Source organism: Lissotriton vulgaris, chromosome 8 (genome assembly GCF_964263255.1).
Source record: "Lissotriton vulgaris chromosome 8, aLisVul1.2, whole genome shotgun sequence".
Classification (NCBI taxonomy): Eukaryota; Metazoa; Chordata; class Amphibia; order Caudata; family Salamandridae; genus Lissotriton; species Lissotriton vulgaris.
The window spans coordinates 1,511,158,177-1,511,177,047 of NC_141696.1; the positions used below are offsets into that span (position 1 = coordinate 1,511,158,177).

At 47.2% G+C, this 18,871-nt stretch overlaps 1 protein-coding gene across 1 annotated transcript in view; it reads left to right on the forward strand.

Annotated features, from left to right (window-relative positions):
* HGD (homogentisate 1,2-dioxygenase) overlaps nucleotides 1–18,871 on the forward strand; it is a 247,906-nt gene that overhangs the window by 152,902 nt on the left and 76,133 nt on the right. The window contains exons 6-7 of the mRNA XM_086935628.1: nucleotides 12,855–12,946; nucleotides 18,506–18,540. Of these exons, the coding sequence (XP_086791754.1) occupies nucleotides 12,855–12,946; nucleotides 18,506–18,540 (127 nt within the window). The remainder of the gene's footprint in view (nucleotides 1–12,854; nucleotides 12,947–18,505; nucleotides 18,541–18,871) is intronic.

An 18,871-nucleotide genomic window follows, 5' to 3' on the forward strand; every position in this document is an offset into this window, starting at 1 on the left:
TATGTTGGCTACTCTACTGTTCAACCAACAATAACTGGCCTAAACTTAGTCTTGAAAAATGAACTTCCGCCTTGGAAATTACCAAACCCTCCACTAATACTGATCCGGTTTTAGCTAATGACCATTTTAATAACTGGATCGAAGGGACATTAGACCAGGTTCTTCCCAAGAAGAGTTTCCAGATAAATATGGGGCCCAATAGAGCAGCCTGGTACATGCCTAATCTTCGTGAGTTTAAGCAACTGTGCAAGAGGCCTGAGAGAATATGGAGGAAAGATGTCTACCTCCTTAAGAAAAAGCAATTCAGGGATATTATCAGAACTTATAAAAGTGAAATCAAAAAGGCTCAAGCTCTTTATTTTAGTGAAAAAATCACCGCCGCAGTCAATTCCCTCAGGAGACCTTTCTCATTGTAAAAAAAACTCCTGAATGCATCCACCCCCCTGGACACCCATGAAGCTACAGATTACCGATGTAATGAACTTGCGGATTATTTCCACAATAACATTTTAACTATTTGCTGCTTGTTCCCCAACTCTCTGGCTACCCTTCCCTTCGAGGAAACCAATGTGCGGAGTAGAGAACACCCTCTAGAAGTGTTCCCTCCACTGGACACAGAAGCCTTCCAAATCATTTTTGCACTTGTCAAGAGTGGATCACCCAGAGACCCTGCCCCCCTTAATGTCTTGAAATCTGCAGTTACTTCAGTAGGCCCCACTATAATGGAAATGATCAACGCGTCACTTTCTTCCGGGGTGGTCCCTCCCTTATGGAAAAAAAGCTTTGGAAAAAGCCCTGCTGAAAAAACCCATCTTAGATCCTGACTGCCTCGGTAACTACCGACCTATCTCGCTCCTTCCTGGGGTGAGTAAAATAGCAGAAAAGCAAGTCAATCTGGTGCTCTCCAGATACCTTAAAGAGGAGAACCTTCTACACGCATCCCAAACTGCATTATTAGCAGTCGTCGAGGATTCCAGAAGGATCCTTGATGCAGGTTCTCTGGCCGTGCTTCTTTTATTATTATTATTATTATTATGTTTCTTGTATAGCGCCTGAATCGACCCCCGAAGGGGTATCTCTGCGCTTGCCTTGGGAACCCGTCCTGGCTTTTCCCTGTGAGATAGCCCCTACAGGGCATCCCCAAGGTGAAAGCCAGGCCTCCCGCCGCGGGGGGCCGTTGTGGAGATTAAGCAAGCTTAATGCCCAGAGTTGCAGAGTGTGAACCCATGATTAGGTCAGGCACCGAAGCGAGAATTATCGAGTCCATGGACATTTGAGCTCAAGACCCTGCCGCGTAGGGAATTGAACCCTGGTCCTGGGTCTGACCTCTGCTTCAGGGTCTGCCTGCTCTAACCAGTGAGCCACACTTCTCCACTTTTAGATCTTAGCACAGCCTTTGATGCGGTTAATCACCGTATCCTAGTCCAACAACTTCAGAACTTGGGTATAACTGGAGTTGCCCTTGATTGGCTGCGATCTTTCCTGGAAGACAGATATTTTCAAGTAGCTGAGGGTGAGGCCATCTCAACTCCACGGCCTCTCCATTGTGGGGTTCCTCAGGGGTCGTCCTTGAGCCCCACTTTTTTTAATATTTACATGGCTCCTCTTCCTGACATTGTTCTTCCTTTTGGGGTGCAAATCGTCGCCTATGCCGACGACCCACAATTGGTCGTCGCTTTAAACCACACCGATAAAGCAACTACCTGCCTTGGCCCATGCCTCGAAGAGGTGATGAGATGGATGAAACATTCCCATCTTAAATTGGCTTGATATCGAGCTCTGTTTTAAAACTCAAGCCAGAAGGGTTGTTTCCTCTTGCTTTGGCATTCTAAGAATGTTGTGCAAAGTGCTTCCTTTGTTACCACCTCAGGTTAGAAAACTTGCAGTCCAATCGCTTATTTTATCTCACTTGGACTATGGAAATGCCTTGTACTTTGGTGTGCCCACTTAGTGCTGGCCAAACTTCAAACCGTGCGGAACTGTGCTGCTAGGATTCTAATGGGAATTCGGAGCTGCCAATCAGCAAGGCCAGCCTTAAAGGCTCTCCAATGGCTTCCAGTCTTGGAAAGAGTCCATTTCAAAGCCTTGTGTATTACTCACAGGCTGGTAGGAGGGAAAGGACCTGCTATTATTTCATCCTTGGTCCAGCCCTACCTAGCTAATAGGGCTCTTTGCTCAAATGACCTTCATCTGGCCTATGTCCCCAGAATTAAGAGGGCTAGAAGCGGCAGCTGACTTTTCTCTTACAATGCCGCTAAGCTGTGGAATTCACTTCCACTGCAGTCACAAAAGGAACCCAATCATATGGCCTTCCGTAAGTTCCTTAAAACTTTCTTCCCAAAATGATCCCGCTTCAGCTTTAAATTGGTTCTGCCGACAGCGCTGGGATACGCTCAGGTAACTACACGCTTTATACAAATTGGTTTAATTTCATTTCCTCCCTCAGCCCTATTCTCTTCAACACCTACCTTTCCCCACTGGTTAACCTCATCAGAGCACAGTCTCAACATAATATCCTACGCAGATGACACCCAACTCATCCTCTCCCTCACCGATGACTCTACCAACACCAGGACCAACTGCCACAGATGCATCACCAGTGTCGCCGACTGGATGAAGAACAAGTGCCTGAAGCTAAACGTCAACAAGTCTGAAGTACTGATTTTCAGCAACAACATCAACCCTTTGAATGACTTCTGGTGGACCCCAGACCAGGGGCTCCCACCTACCCCTGCCGTCCACGTCACAAACCTCTGAATCATCATAACTAGCTAACTATGAAATCACAGATTAACGCTGTTTGCTCCGCCTGCTTTCTCACGCTGCGCATGCTACAGAGAATTTTCAAATAGCTACCCCTCCACTCGAGACGCACTGTGACACAGGCCCTCATCATCAAACGACTGGTTTATGGCATCGCCCTTCACGTATGAATTACCGCACACCTCCTACATAGACTTCAAACCATACAGAACGCCGCAGCCAGACTATTCCTTGACCTCCCCGCCAAATCCACTTCACATCGTACCTCAGGCAACTGCACTGGCTCTCAGTACTGAAGAGATGCCAATTCAAGCTGCTGACCCACACACACAAAGCTCTACACAACCAAGGGCCTGCCTATATAAACCACCTCCTCCACTTACACCAACTGTCTACAAGATTACGCTTCAATTGACTATCACTTGCCCACACAGCCAACATTCACCGAAGCAGAAGGTGGAGGACGCTCCTACTCCTACATCGCAGCAAAGACCAGGAATAGCCTCCCCACGCACCACTGTGACCTGGCTGTTTGAATAAGCGAAGCGCCTTGATACCCTATCGAGTGATTAGCAGCGCTACATAAATCCTGATTGATTGAATCAAGGGTATTAGGATGTATGTAAATTGGGCTGAGCCCCCTGATCTGGACTTTTGTATCAGTCTGTATGTCTCTTTATAATAAGTTGAGGTATGTGTTATGACTGGTAAAAAAGGCACATCAGAGAATGAATTGTAATACCTTAATATCGTAGCCAAAATACTGAGGACCGAAATTAAGTATGTCTGGATTTTCTATACCTAACTCTACAAATATGTCCCATGATGGTATATTTTTCTTCAAGGTACGTAAATGTGGAGTTAAGAATAGTATCTCTTTACTCAATATTGCCTACTCGATATTCCAGTCTAAACCCCACTTGCAGGTCTTCACAAACTATCATGACTGGGAGATGACTGTCACCAGGGTATGGACTCCATCAATCATCCAGTTGCTAGATCCAATACTGCTGCATTAGCTGCTGGTCTGCAAATATGTGTTAGTGAACATCCTATTTCAAGAACCAAGACTACTGTGTGCTATGTCTCTGTGAGATGATCGGCTTAAAGAATAGAGGACTACATTGGATGTGGCATCGCTCTTGAATTACTGGGGCTTCTTGGCTGAAGTACCAGCTGAACCGATATGTTCACATTTTGGTGGTCTTCTGTAATGTTTTTAGATATGTCCACGTTCTTGCACCTCCCTCTCTATGCACACTAGTCCAGTACTGTCAACCTGCTCTGAATCTGTATTCCTCTGCTTCAGCTTTCTCAACAGTCTCTCGTGCACCACAAGCTCGGTCTGGGTTGTGACTCTCATACACTACACACTCAGTCTAGGCTGTCTCTCATGACCCACACGCTCAATCTAGGTTGTCTCTCGTGCCCCACAAGCTAAGTCTAGGTTGTGTCTCTCATGCCCCACAAGCTCATTCTAGGTTGCGTCTCCCGTGCACACAAGGTCAGTCTAGGTTGTGTCTCTCTTGCACCACAAACTCAGTCTAGGTTGTGTCTCTCATGCACCACAAGCTCAGTCTAGGTTTGTCTCTCATGCCCCACAAGCTCAGTCTAGGTTGTGTGTCTCATGCCCTGCAAGCTCAATCTAGGTTGTGTGTCTCATGCCCTGCAAGCTCAGTCTAGGTTGTGTCTCTCATGCCCCACAAGCGCAATCTAGGTTGTGTGTCTCATGCCCTGCAAGCTCAGTCTAAGTTGTGTCTCTCGTGCACCCCAGGCTCAGTCTAGGTTGCGTCTCTCATGCACCACAAGCTCATTCTAGGTTGCGTCTCTCATTCCTACAAGCTCAGTTTAGGTTGTGTCTCCCATTACCCACAAGCTCAGTCTAGGTTGTGTCTCTTGTGCATCACAAGCTCAGTCTAGGTTGTGTGTCTCGTGCAGACAAGCTCAGTTTAGGTTGTGTCTCCCATTCCCCACACGCCCAGTCTAGGTTGTGTCTCTCGTGCACCACAACCTCAGTCAAGGTTGTGTCTCTCGTGCACCACAAGTTCAGTCTAGGTTGTCTCTCATGCCCCAAAGCTCATCTAGGTTGCATCTCTCATGCACCACAATCTCAGTCTAGGTTGTCTCTCTCATGCACCACTGGCTCAGTCTAGGTTGGTCCCTCATGACCCACAAGCTCAGTCTAGGTTGTGTCTCTCATGCCCCATAAGCTCAGTCTAGGTTGTGTCTCTCATGCCCCACAAGCTCAGTCTAGGTTGTGTCTCTCGTGCACCACAACCTCAGTCTAGGTTGTGTCTCTCATGCCCCACAAGCTCAGTCTAGGTTGTGTCTCTCATGCCCCACAAGCTCAGTCTAGGTTGTGTCTCTTATGCCCCTCAAGCCCAGTCTAGGTTGTGTCTCCCGTGCACCACAACCTCAGTCTAGGTTGTGTCTCTCGTGCACCACAACCTCAGTCTAGGTTGTGTCTCTCATGCCCCACAAGCTCAGTCTAGGTTGTGTGTCTCATGCCCTGCAAGCTCATTCTAGGTTGCGTCTCTCATGCACCACAAGCTCAGTCTAGGTTGTGTCTCTTGTGCACCACAAGCTCATTCTAGGTTGCGTGTCTCGTTCCCACAAGCTCAGTTTAGGGTGGTCTCTCATGACCCACAAGCTCAGTCTAGGTTGTGTCTCCCGTGCACCACAACCTCAGTCTAGGTTGTGTCTCTCGTGCACCACAACCTCAGTCTAGGTTGTGTCTCTCATGCCCCATAAGCTCAGTCTAGGTTGTGTCTCTCATGCCCCACAAGCTCAGTCTAGGTTGTGTCTCTCGTGCACCACAACCTCAGTCTAGGTTGTGTCTCTCATGCCCCACAAGCTCAGTCTAGGTTGTCTCTCTCATGCACCACTGGCTCAGTCTAGGTTGGTCTCTCATGACCCACAAGCTCAGTCTAGGTTGTGTCTCTCATGCCCCACAAGCTCTAGGTTGTCTCTCTCATGCCCCACAAGCTCAGTCTAGGTTGTGTCTCTTATGCCCCTCAAGCCCAGTCTAGGTTGTGTCTCCCGTGCACCACAACCTCAGTCTAGGTTGTGTCTCTCGTGCACCACAACCTCAGTCTAGGTTGTGTCTCTCATGCCCCACAAGCTCAGTCTAGGTTGTGTGTCTCATGCCCTAAAAGCTCATTCTAGGTTGCGTCTCTCATGCACCACAAGCTCAGTCTAGGTTGTGTCTCTCTTGCCCCACAAGCTCATTCTAGGTTGCGTCTCTCATGCACCACAAGCTCAGTCTAGGTTGTGTCTCTTGTGCACCACAAGCTCATTCTAGGTTGCGTGTCTCGTTCCCACAAGCTCAGTTTAGGTTGTGTCTCCCATTCCCCGCAAGCCCAGTCTAGGTTGTGTCTCTCGTGCACCACAACCTCAGTCAAGGTTGTCTCTCGTGCCCCACAACCTCAGTCTAGGTTGTCTCTCAGCCCCACAAGCTCAGTCTAGGTTGTCTCTCATGCACCACAAGCTCATTCTAGTTTGTGTCTCTCATGCACCACAAGCTCAGTCTAGGTTGTCTCTCATGACCCACAAGCTCAGTCTAGGTTGGTCTCTCATGACCCACAAGCTCAGTCTAGGTTGTGTCTCTCATGCACACAAGCTCTAGGTTGTCTCTCTCATGCCCCACAAGCTCAGTCTAGGTTGGTCTCTCATGACCCACAAGCTCAGTCTAGGTTGTGTCTCTCAGGCCCCACAAGCTCAGTCTAGGTTGTGTCTCTCAAGCACCACAACCTCAGTCTAGGTTGTGTCTCTCAGGCCCCACAAGCTCAGTCTAGGTTGTGTCTCTCAAGCACCACAAGCTCAGTCTAGGTTGTGTCTCCCGTGCACCACAACCTCAGTCTAGGTTGCATCTCTCGTGCCCCACAAGCTCTAGGTTGTCTCTCTCATGCCCCACAAGCTCAGTCTAGGTTGGTCTCTCATGACCCACAAGCTCAGTCTAGGTTGTGTCTCTCAGGCCCCACAAGCTCAGTCTAGGTTGTCTCTCTCGTGCACCACAACCTCAGTCTAGGTTGTGTCTCTCAGGCCCCACAAGCTCAGTCTAGGTTGTGTCTCTCAAGCACCACAAGCTCAGTCTAGGTTGTGTCTCCTGTGCACCACAACCTCAGTCTAGGTTGTGTCTCTCGTGCACCACAACCTCAGTCTAGGTTGTGTCTCTCAGGCCCCACAAGCTCAGTCTAGGTTGTGTCTCTCAGGCCCCACAAGCTCAGTCTAGGTTGTGTCTCTCAGGCCCCACAAGCTCAGTCTAGGTTGTGTCTCTCAAGCACCACAAGCTCATTCTAGGTTGTCTCTCAGCCCCACAAGCTCAGTCTAGGTTGTCTCTCATGCACCACAAGCTCTAGGTTGTCTCTCTCATGCCCCACAAGCTCAGTCTAGGTTGGTCTCTCATGACCCACAAGCTCAGTCTAGGTTGTGTCTCTCAGGCCCCACAAGCTCAGTCTAGGTTGTGTCTCTCAAGCACCACAACCTCAGTCTAGGTTGTGTCTCTCAGGCCCCACAAGCTCAGTCTAGGTTGTGTCTCTCAAGCACCACAAGCTCAGTCTAGGTTGTGTCTCCCGTGCACCACAACCTCAGTCTAGGTTGCATCTCTCGTGCCCCACAAGCTCTAGGTTGTCTCTCTCATGCCCCACAAGCTCAGTCTAGGTTGGTCTCTCATGACCCACAAGCTCAGTCTAGGTTGTGTCTCTCAGGCCCCACAAGCTCAGTCTAGGTTGTGTCTCTCAAGCACCACAACCTCAGTCTAGGTTGTGTCTCTCAGGCCCCACAAGCTCAGTCTAGGTTGTGTCTCTCAAGCACCACAAGCTCAGTCTAGGTTGTGTCTCCCGTGCACCACAACCTCAGTCTAGGTTGCATCTCTCGTGCCCCACAAGCTCTAGGTTGTCTCTCTCATGCCCCACAAGCTCAGTCTAGGTTGGTCTCTCATGACCTACAAGCTCAGTCTAGGTTGTGTCTCTCAGGCCCCACAAGCTCAGTCTAGGTTGTCTCTCTCGTGCACCACAACCTCAGTCTAGGTTGTGTCTCTCAGGCCCCACAAGCTCAGTCTAGGTTGTGTCTCTCGTGCACCACAACCTCAGTCTAGGTTGTGTCTCTCAGGCCCCACAAGCTCAGTCTAGGTTGTGTCTCTCAGGCCCCACAAGCTCAGTCTAGGTTGTGTCTCTCAAGCACCACAAGCTCAGTCTAGGTTGTGTCTCCCGTGCACCACAACCTCAGTCTAGGTTGCATCTCTCGTGCCCCACAAGCTCTAGGTTGTCTCTCTCATGCCCCACAAGCTCAGTCTAGGTTGGTCTCTCATGACCCACAAGCTCAGTCTAGGTTGTGTCTCTCAGGCCCCACAAGCTCAGTCTAGGTTGTCTCTCTCGTGCACCACAAGCTCAGTCTAGGTTGTCTCTCATGACCCACAAGCTCAGTCTAGGTTGTGTCTCCCGTGCACCACAACCTCAGTCTAGGTTGTGTCTCTCGTGCACCACAACCTCAGTCTAGGTTGTGTCTCTCAGGCCCCACAAGCTCAGTCTAGGTTGTGTCTCTCAGGCCCCACAAGCTCAGTCTAGGTTGTGTCTCTCGTGCACCACAACCTCAGTCTAGGTTGTCTCTCAGCCCCACAAGCTCAGTCTAGGTTGTCTCTCATGCACCACAAGCTCAGTCTAGGTTGTCTCTCTCATGCACCACTGGCTCAGTCTAGGTTGGTCTCTCATGACCCACAAGCTCAGTCTAGGTTGTGTCTCTCGTGCACCACAACCTCAGTCTAGGTTGTGTCTCTCATGCCCCACAAGCTCTAGGTTGTCTCTCTCATGCCCCACAAGCTCAGTCTAGGTTGGTCTCTCATGACCCACAAGCTCAGTCTAGGTTGTGTCTCTCGTGCACCACAACCTCAGTCTAGGTTGTGTCTCTCTTGCCCCACAAGCTCAGTCTAGGTTGGTCTCTCATGACCCACAAGCTCAGTCTAGGTTGTGTCTCTCTTGCCCCACAAGCTCTAGGTTGTCTCTCTCATGCCCCACAAGCTCAGTCTAGGTTGTGTCTCTCAAGCACCACAAGCTCAGTCTAGGTTGTGTCTCCCGTGCACCACAACCTCAGTCTAGGTTGTGTCTCTCGTGCACCACAACCTCAGTCTAGGTTGTGTCTCTCATGCCCCACAAGCTCAGTCTAGGTTGGTCTCTCATGACCCACAAGCTCAGTCTAGGTTGTGTCTCCCGTGCACCACAACCTCAGTCTAGGTTGTGTCTCTCGTGCACCACAACCTCAGTCTAGGTTGGTCTCTCATGCCCCACAAGCTCAGTCTAGGTTGGTCTCTCATGACCCACAAGCTCAGTCTAGGTTGTGTCTCTCTTGCCCCACAAGCTCTAGGTTGTCTCTCTCATGCCCCACAAGCTCAGTCTAGGTTGTGTCTCTCAAGCACCACAAGCTCAGTCTAGGTTGTGTCTCCCGTGCACCACAACCTCAGTCTAGGTTGTGTCTCTCGTGCACCACAACCTCAGTCTAGGTTGTGTCTCTCATGCCCCACAAGCTCAGTCTAGGTTGTGTCTCTCATGCCCCACAACCTCAGTCTAGGTTGTGTCTCTCATGCCCCACAAGCTCAGTCTAGGTTGTGTCTCTCATGCCCCACAAGCTCAGTCTAGGTTGTGTCTCTCAAGCACCACAAGCTCAGTCTAGGTTGTGTCTCCCGTGCACCACAACCTCAGTCTAGGTTGTGTCTCTCGTGCACCACAACCTCAGTCTAGGTTGCATCTCTCGTGCCCCACAAGCTCTAGGTTGTCTCTCTCATGCCCCACAAGCTCAGTCTAGGTTGTGTCTCTCAGGCCCCACAAGCTCAGTCTAGGTTGTCTCTCTCGTGCACCACAACCTCAGTCTAGGTTGTGTCTCTCATGCCCCACAAGCTCAGTCTAGGTTGTGTCTCTCATGCCCCACAACCTCAGTCTAGGTTGTGTCTCTCATGCCCCACAAGCTCAGTCTAGGTTGTGTCTCTCATGCCCCACAAGCTCAGTCTAGGTTGTGTCTCTCAAGCACCACAAGCTCAGTCTAGGTTGTGTCTCCCGTGCACCACAACCTCAGTCTAGGTTGTGTCTCTCATGCCCCACAACCTCAGTCTAGGTTGTGTCTCTCATGCCCCACAAGCTCAGTCTAGGTTGTGTCTCTCATGCCCCACAACCTCAGTCTAGGTTGTGTCTCTCATGCCCCACAACCTCAGTCTAGGTTGTGTCTCTCATGCCCCACAAGCTCAGTCTAGGTTGTGTCTCTCAAGCACCACAAGCTCAGTCTAGGTTGTGTCTCCCGTGCACCACAACCTCAGTCTAGGTTGTGTCTCTCGTGCACCACAACCTCAGTCTAGGTTGTGTCTCTCATGCCCCACAAGCTCAGTCTAGGTTGGTCTCTCATGACCCACAAGCTCAGTCTAGGTTGTGTCTCCCGTGCACCACAACCTCAGTCTAGGTTGTGTCTCTCGTGCACCACAACCTCAGTCTAGGTTGGTCTCTCATGCCCCACAAGCTCAGTCTAGGTTGGTCTCTCATGACCCACAAGCTCAGTCTAGGTTGTGTCTCTCTTGCCCCACAAGCTCTAGGTTGTCTCTCTCATGCCCCACAAGCTCAGTCTAGGTTGTGTCTCTCAAGCACCACAAGCTCAGTCTAGGTTGTCTCTCTCATGCCCCACAAGCTCAGTCTAGGTTGTGTCTCCCGTGCACCACAACCTCAGTCTAGGTTGTGTCTCTCGTGCACCACAACCTCAGTCTAGGTTGTGTCTCTCATGCCCCACAAGCTCAGTCTAGGTTGTGTCTCTCATGCCCCACAACCTCAGTCTAGGTTGTGTCTCTCATGCCCCACAAGCTCAGTCTAGGTTGTGTCTCGTGCACCACAAGCTCAGTCTAGGTTGTGTCTCTCGTGCGCCACAAGCTCAGTCTAGGTTGTGTCTCTCGTGCGCCACAAGCTCAGGCTATGTTGGGTCTCTCATTCCCCGCAAGCTCAGTCTAGGTTGTGTCTCTCATGCACCACAGGCTCAGTCTAGGTTGTGTCTCTCATGCACCACAGGCTCAGTCTAGGTTGTATCTCTCATGCCCTAAAAGCTCAGTCTAGGTTGTGTCTCTCATGCCCTAAAAGCTCAGTCTAGGTTGTGTCTCGTGCACCACAAGCTCAGTCTAGATTGTGTCTCTCATTCCCCACAAGCTCAGTCTAGGTTGTGTCTCTCATGCCCTAAAACCTCAGTCTAGGTTGTGTCTCTCGGGCACCACAAGCTCAATCTAGGTTGGATTCTTTCTCGTCCGTCCCATAAGCTTAGCAATGCTTTGCCTTGAACTTTACTCTTATCTCCACCTCTGTTCCTTTCTTAAAAAAACATTACCAAAGGCAGCAGGTTTCACTTTCTAGACATGCATGAACACATACGTGCTCACTTACGCGAAGTACCTAAGTTCATGCATACATGCTATCATACAGACGCTCATCTTCACCAGTCCAGCAGAGATGCAGGCTCTCATGCACATGAACCAGCACAGGCATAGGGGCATATGTCACTGTGCAGTGCAGATTGCACAGTGTTGTGTGTCTGTGAAGAACAGGACACTATGCACCAGTCTGTGTAAGGTGATGTGGAGATGGGGCAAACAGGGATGCGTATCAGAGGCAAATGGCTTTATGTGTTCTGGGGACTCTTTGTGGTGTGCAGTGGAAGCCTCATGTCCGTTTGCAGTGAGTTTACAGTGATAGCCCTGCTTGGTGCTTTTTGCTCTAAGCATTATTTCACAGTTTAGTCTTTAATAATTCATAACTCAAGTTCTACTATTGGATTTTTATAATTTGTCTTGTTTTATTTATTAAATTAAGTTCTATTTTTCTAACTTGGTGTGGTATCTTTGTGTTTGGTGTTTTCACTGTTTTAGTGTTTGAAGTGCTGCACAAATACTTTACACGCTGCCTCTAAATTAAGCCTGACTGCTCTGTGCCAAGCTACCAGAGGGTTAGCAAAGGTTAATTTAGGGTTTGCCTGACACATATCCTGAATAGGATTGTGGTTATTGTTTGACTTAAGGTCCACACCCCAGTCAGCCAACAACCCCATTTCTAGCAGTTGTGAAAAAAGGTCTAGGACAAGAGTGTGCAAGCAAGTCCCCTCCAGTGTATCAGCTCTGAGTGATGTATAGCAAGAAACAATATGTATTGTATGATCCAGAAGAACCAAGGAGTTCCTGACATCTCTAAAGTGTGAGGAAGCCAGGAGGGTGGTTGAGACAGAAGTGTGGGGTGTTCTCCCAGCAGAGAAAACACAGCTCTGTTAATGCTCTCCTCTCATTCACTTACCTAGATAATATATGCGCCACTCCTCCTGTTCTCTTTTTCAACCTCCCCAGTAGTGGCTGGATTTTCTGGACCACACCTGGACTTCCATCAAAATACATTGCTATAACTGTGGTGGGGCAAGTCATGCAAAAAAGACATATGGTTGGAACTTTAGTGAGGCACCTGCTTACAAACCAGCAGCCTGCATATTTATATTCCAGAATGAATGGACTTAGAACATTTAATGTACAACCCGAATTTCAGTCTTAGATAAGCTACCTATGTTTTCTACGCTTGTGTTCTACAGAAATCATACAAATAACGTAAAACAGACTGTTATTGCGTGTCCTGGTAGCACATTCTCTAGTTGTTTCTGTGAATAAAACTTAGCTATATCGATGAGCTCTATTTTTTTTTAATAATATATGAAATTTTTAACCAAACGTTCTTAAAAAATGCCTATTGTAATATATGTCGAGGTTCCTTTATTGAATGTATTTATATATGTGGCCTCATTTAAATGTGCTTTTTTTGCAAAGATTTTAATTAATCATGAAATAAAGTTTACTACTACTACTTTAAAAAAAAGATGAGCTCTATATGGCAAGTAATGCAAGTAAAGGCTGTCTTCAAACTATTGTTTTACCACTTAGAGGTCCCTTGGTGTATTAACCTCCAAATGATACAAAAATTACTAGCCCTTCTGTATGGGGTGATGCTGTTTGTCCAGAACGAATTCATGTGGGTGCTTGTTGTGGTCACTCGTGGTAATGTCTTGCACTCATCGGACCTTCTTGCCCTGCTTCTCTTTAGGGGCTGCACACCCTGTGTGGTGCAGGCGAGCCCAGGTCACGCAACGGGATCGCTGTTCACATCTATGTCTGCAACTCCCCCATGGTGGACAAGTACGTATGGCGCGGGGATGGAAGGGCTGGTGCAGTGCGCAATATGCATAAAAATCCAATGCACAAACTGAGCAAGACGCCATTTAGTATAAGGAGGGGCTTGTATTTCTTATGTATTGTATTTACTTAGCTTGAGCATTTTTAATAAAAATAATAAAACTGTGTTGTAGCTTACAATCTAGATGTTAAAAGAGACCATTTACACAGGTTACGTAAAGAGTGTAAGCAGATTCGTGAATTCACAGGAGATGCTCATTGGTTTTGGTGATGTTCACAAGTAAAGGCGAGTCTCTGTGAGTGGGGCACACCAGGTGTATAAGTTCCTAGGTCAGGAGAAAAATGTCCTTGTGCCTCACTCCCCGAGCACCAACCCCCCACTGGTTTAACCCAAATTAATTGTGTCTCAATGGGAGGATAATCAACAATCATCAAGAAATTAAATGTTCCCAATCACAATGTACTAAAATGATTTCATAATTTTGTTTCCTTTATTCCATATTTGAATTAAAAAAAAATCTTCAATCATAGTACTGACACAGAGCCAACACGTTTCGAGGTACCACCTCTTTTTCAGGGCCGTGATCAAATTCAGTGTCAGTATACACCACCAATCTCACATTGCATCAAGAGCATTGTGCATATTTTCTTCAAACAAACGTGCTCTTCTGAAGCAGAACCCCCACCCCCCCCCAAAAAAAAGATCCCTTATACGAGGCTACACTATTGATAAATTATTGCCTCCTGCGCAGGCAGCAGCGCACTCTAACTCTCAGACTCACTGAGAGGGACCTACTCCGTGCCGACTGACGAGCACAACTCCTCGAGTCCCTGTCTCCCCAGCTTCTGACCAGGACCTCACTTCCTCCCTGTTCAGGACGTGAGGTCACATCTCCCTCCACGGTGCCACAACAGCCTGTAACGCAACTAGGGCAGCCCTTGCCGGGTCTCTTGTGTTGGGCAGTCAATGTGACTAGTGTGTGTGGCAGCCGCGGCGCTGCGCGGCGGGTGGGAATTTCAATCCCAGCAGCAGGGCAGATTGATTCATTGTAGCAGAGCCAAGCATCATCTTTATAACTGTTACTGAGCCTGCTGGCAGCCGCAAGTGAAGTCTGCTGCGGCCCGGTGCACTGCACACAGGTGCAAAGGCGCGCGCGCTAGCACCAGGCAGGCTGGCGTTGGCAGCCCGGTCAGTGAAAAAATGCGTGACAATGCATTTAAGTGCGGTTATGCGGGAATACCACACTGAAATGCGTTAGCGTCATGCCTGATGCGTGACACTTGGCAGGCCTGCTACAGGGAGACTGCCAGCAGATGATTCTCATCCAAAGGCACATTTATATATTTATCTGAAATCCAATCAAAGAAACCTGTAGTTTCTTCCCCTTAAAATCTGCGCAGGCTGCAAAACGGGTGTGTTTACTTTCATCCTGCAATGTGCGTACTTTATCCTGTGTGACTGCGAAACCACATGCATGGACAAAGTTGCTTCTGGAAAACATCCACCGACACTATTTTATTTATTCAGAGTGTTATAAAGCGCATACATGACCTGGGCTTGTCAGTGCTCTGCACAGTATACAAGATAATAATAGGTTACGGTTCAAGGATGAATACAATGTGGAAGAATATGTACAAGACTTGGATGCAAGAGAAAGAGAGAGAATCAGTTCAACTCCCTATTGGGGATCAGGGATAATGACTGGTCAGTTCATTAGATTTCCTTTGAACACTTTTGTTGGAAGAAGCAAAAGGAGTGTGTGTACGAATCTCTGGAGGGAGTGTGCTCCAGATCCTTGGAGCGTATCCAGTAAAGGAGCATGAGTGGAATCTCTCTTGAATCTAGGCGGTCCAAGGTGTAGTGTGTCTGATCTGCACACGGGGTGGCCTCCAGATAGGGGGAAGGTAACAGGGCAGGTATTTAGGTGCCCCAAGATGAAGTGCATTATGAGAAATGCAAGCCACTTTGAGAGTGCACCGGGCTTCAATCGGGAGACATTTGAGAGTGATCAATTAGATAGTAATATGGCCAAAGCCTATGGCTCCTGAGACTAGCCTGGCAGCGGCATTGAGTGTGGGCTTCATGGGTACGACATGAGACTGTGGCATGCCAGCTAAAATTGCTTTACCGTCTCAAGCCTAGAGGTTACAAGCTCATGCATCACCACATTTGGAAGTCAACTGGTGGGATGAAAGGTTTGACCTTTTTTAGAAGTCTGAGTTGGTATAAGGGGCTTATGGCTGTGAAGTTCATAGGAGTAAGTATGTACATTTTTATTCCAATGATGAGGTGCAGTCAAATAATTTTAGGAGCACAATTGAGTGCATCAAGGCACTGTAGTCCATCTTTGGTTCGGGAAGCACATTGTGCAGGAAAGAAAAATTGGAGAAATTCTGTCTTCAGATGGTTTAACTTTAAGTGATTGATCGATAATCAAGCTCAAACATTTGTTCAAGGTCAATTTTATTATATAGTACATCGTCTAGAGACCAGATGTATAGGCAAAGCTGCATGTCATCCACATACAGATGATATGCAGTATTCGCTTGCTGGAGTATCAGTCCAAGGGGAACAGTATAGAAGTTGAAGAGGGTGGGGTGAAGAAAGGACCCCTGGGCACAGACTTGACTGACAGGGGCTGGGTTGACAAGAAGTCCTTTTGTTTATTTCCTTGCAGAGGTTATTGAGATATGAGGAAAACCAGTTCAGGACTTTGCTATTAGTCTCCATACATGACTTTACAATGTTGTGCTTGACTGTGTGAAAGCTGAGGGAAGATCCAACACAACAAGTAGACCAGATTCTCTTTTGTTAAAAATGTACAGAGCATAATACATTATATTGAGAATAGCAGTTTCCATACCACACCAAGCTCTAAAATATGGCTGGAAATTGTCTGATAAGTAAAAGTCTACAATGTGTTGATTGAGTTGAGATAGTATGCTTGTTTCTAGTTGCTTTGCCAGGAAAGATATGTTGGTCACCAGGTGGAAGTTGTTGAAGTCTGGTTCAGCTCAATTTTTCTTGAAAAACAGTGGAACCTGACCTTATTTCAGGTAGTCTGGCATTGCACCTTGAGACAGAGGAGTTGATCATTGAAGTCCAGAGGGGGGAGAGCAGGAGGCGATCTCTTTAATTAGGGAAGAAGGAATCGGAGAAGTTGGCAGTGGACTTTATACTAGAGATGATTATGGTGAGTTCGGCTACAAGAAGCAATCTAAATTCAGCATTGTTTTTTGGGTTTGTTGGTGAGGGAGTAGAGTCCACTGTCTTGTTGCTGTAGTTCTTAAGAGAGAGCCATGCAGTGGTATGGAAATTGGGAGAATGTCTGTAGATTTGTTGGTCAAAGACTGTTCTATCTTCTTCATCTTTCAAGTGGAAAAATGAGAGAACTCACATTTCTCAGGCGAGTAGTCTTTGAGTTTCGGTGGAACAATTTGTTTGCTGTCTGATGATTCTAGAAAGTTTGTTTGGACAACTTTTTGCTTTGTCTGTTTGGCATCTGAGGAGGGTGCATTTTGTTTTGAAAATTATTTTTTTGTACTTGTTTCTTTCGCATCACAGGAGGGATGGATGGAATGTTGTAGGTTAAAATATCTAACTAATTTCCATCAATCTGAGCAATCTCTTCTGTTAATTGAGATCCTTGTTGAACCGCGGGCAGGGGGTTTATTTCTCTGTCTCTTTAGTTCAAGTGGCGCAATCTTTCCAAATATACTGGATATGGTAGTGTTCGAAAAGGAGGTTGCATTCTCCTACTTGTTGGGAGTTTGGATTCACGACTTGACTTTAAATGATAGTTTGTTAGTCCGGATTGATTTAGTGTCTGCGGCCCCGCTTTTAGATCTGTTAATTTCTCCTTTATTTTTTCAAAGTTAAGAATGACCAAGGTGGTCCAACCAGTTCACTGGTAGAATGTATTCCACAAGAATAGAATTTCTTTTGCCTATGAGAAGTTAGAGTATAGAGCCTTTTGTGTGAGTTGGACCGTCACAGAGTTGTCAGGTCATTGTTTTTCAAGACATCTTGGATTGCGGGGATCGACAAAGTGTAGGTTAAAATCACCAAGGGATAAGTAGTTGGCCAGTATGAGGGATTATACAGTGATAAGATCCATTATTTTCTAGGTGAAGAGTTGGTTGGCACCTAGTGGGGGTCTATGAGTTGGATTTCGGTTGGCTTTGAGTAGATCCACCCCTAGAGTATGTCTCTACATGAAAACGGTAAAGTTGTACGGTGTTGCTGTGGATGACTGCAACACCACCGACTAGTGCTTCTCTGCCTAGACTTTTAATGAAGAAGCTCGGAGAAACTAGAAGGATCAATTCAGCTAATACTGTTGTATGTTCGGCCACTGATCTGCGGCTGTGCCACATGCATGTTAAGTTGGCTTTCGTAGTTGTTGATGTTTGCGCTGACAGGATTGGAATTTTGATGTAGTAACTCAGGGTAGGTCTTCTCCTGTGACGGCCTTGACCATGGTTGTCAGCGCCCACCATTGATGCCTGATGGACTGAGGGAATTTACACTCATATCCTGCTAGCTAAAACCTCTGTTCTGCGACAGTACCTGAGCTCACCTCCCCCACCCTGAAATGTGTTGTGATCTCCTACCAACCTGGAGACCTTGCTAGAGAAAGAGACTGTTTTTTATACAGGCCAGTCCACATAGTCCGCTCTGTCATACCAGCTTTCCCTACCATTCCAAAAATCACCGAAAGATACACTCTTTACTGAGTGGAGGAGAATTTATATAAGGCCTGGATTTGACTGAACCTGGCTACCTACCTGTGGCCCGAAAGTGGGATAATTATTCTAAAAATGCATTGGGATTTGATGGTTTATCATTGCTTTTGAAAGAAATTTCTCTACATTATGAAAATATTAATATGAATGATAAATAACATACAGTTGGGATTGATAAAGATTACCCAACATAGGATCTGTTGATCTCGAATAAACAACTTAATTGAAAGTTGATTTATGTATTTGGATCATTAATTATCTGATTACGATCCCTCTTCTTTGGGAACCTGGGCCGTGCAAGAAGGGGACGTTCAGCAGTGAGGGGAACGCTGTTTGTGATAATTATTGACCCAATTGAGCAGATAATGGTAGTGTCCCTTAATGAAAGGAGACTTTGTAGCATCAACACAGGAAGGACTTAACCTGGATCAGGACTCTGGATACTACCATTCTCCATGAAGGCTGCGGGAGAGCTGAAGGTTTGTAAGAAACTGCTGAGGAGTCCCTGATCCCCCTGTCAATCCAAAATTTTGACCGGCTCTGGTCAGTTCTTGGATAAGGTACTAGTCCACCCCCAGGACTGCATCATTTTTAACATTTTGGTGACCAGTTTGACCTTATAGTGGACAATAACATTAATCCAGCTGAGTGTGCTAATAAGGGGTTTGGTTGAGTGGAAGTTAAGGTAGTAAAGGCTGAAACGTAATGCACTCCCAGACAGTTCAGTCACTAATGAACAGACTCTGAAAAGGCAGATTGATCTCAAGGCCTCCGATCGCAGACTCATAACTTTTCTTCTCGTTTTTTGGTCCCTAGGTGTTTCTACAACTCAGACGGGGACCTGCTGATTGGTGAGTTATTTTCCATACTCTTCATTTTAGTCTGTGTTTATTACTCACCGAGTCCGCTTTCCTCCTGCCCCCTTCTCAGTCAATTCAGTTAGCAGCATGTTCACCTGGCCTGTGTGAATTTTGAAAGTGAGAGCCATATGCCACATCCGGTGCCAGCGTTGCGGCACTAGCTTCACTGAGATACTGGGAGTCCTGATGTTTTTACATCAATTAAGCAGACTAATATGGGACTGCATGCTCCTAGCCCAATTCCTGTAAGGATCCTGGAAGCTTTATGATAAATCCCACAAACCAGTTAAGGACTGTCTCCTGTTACCTGTGCATAGGAGTC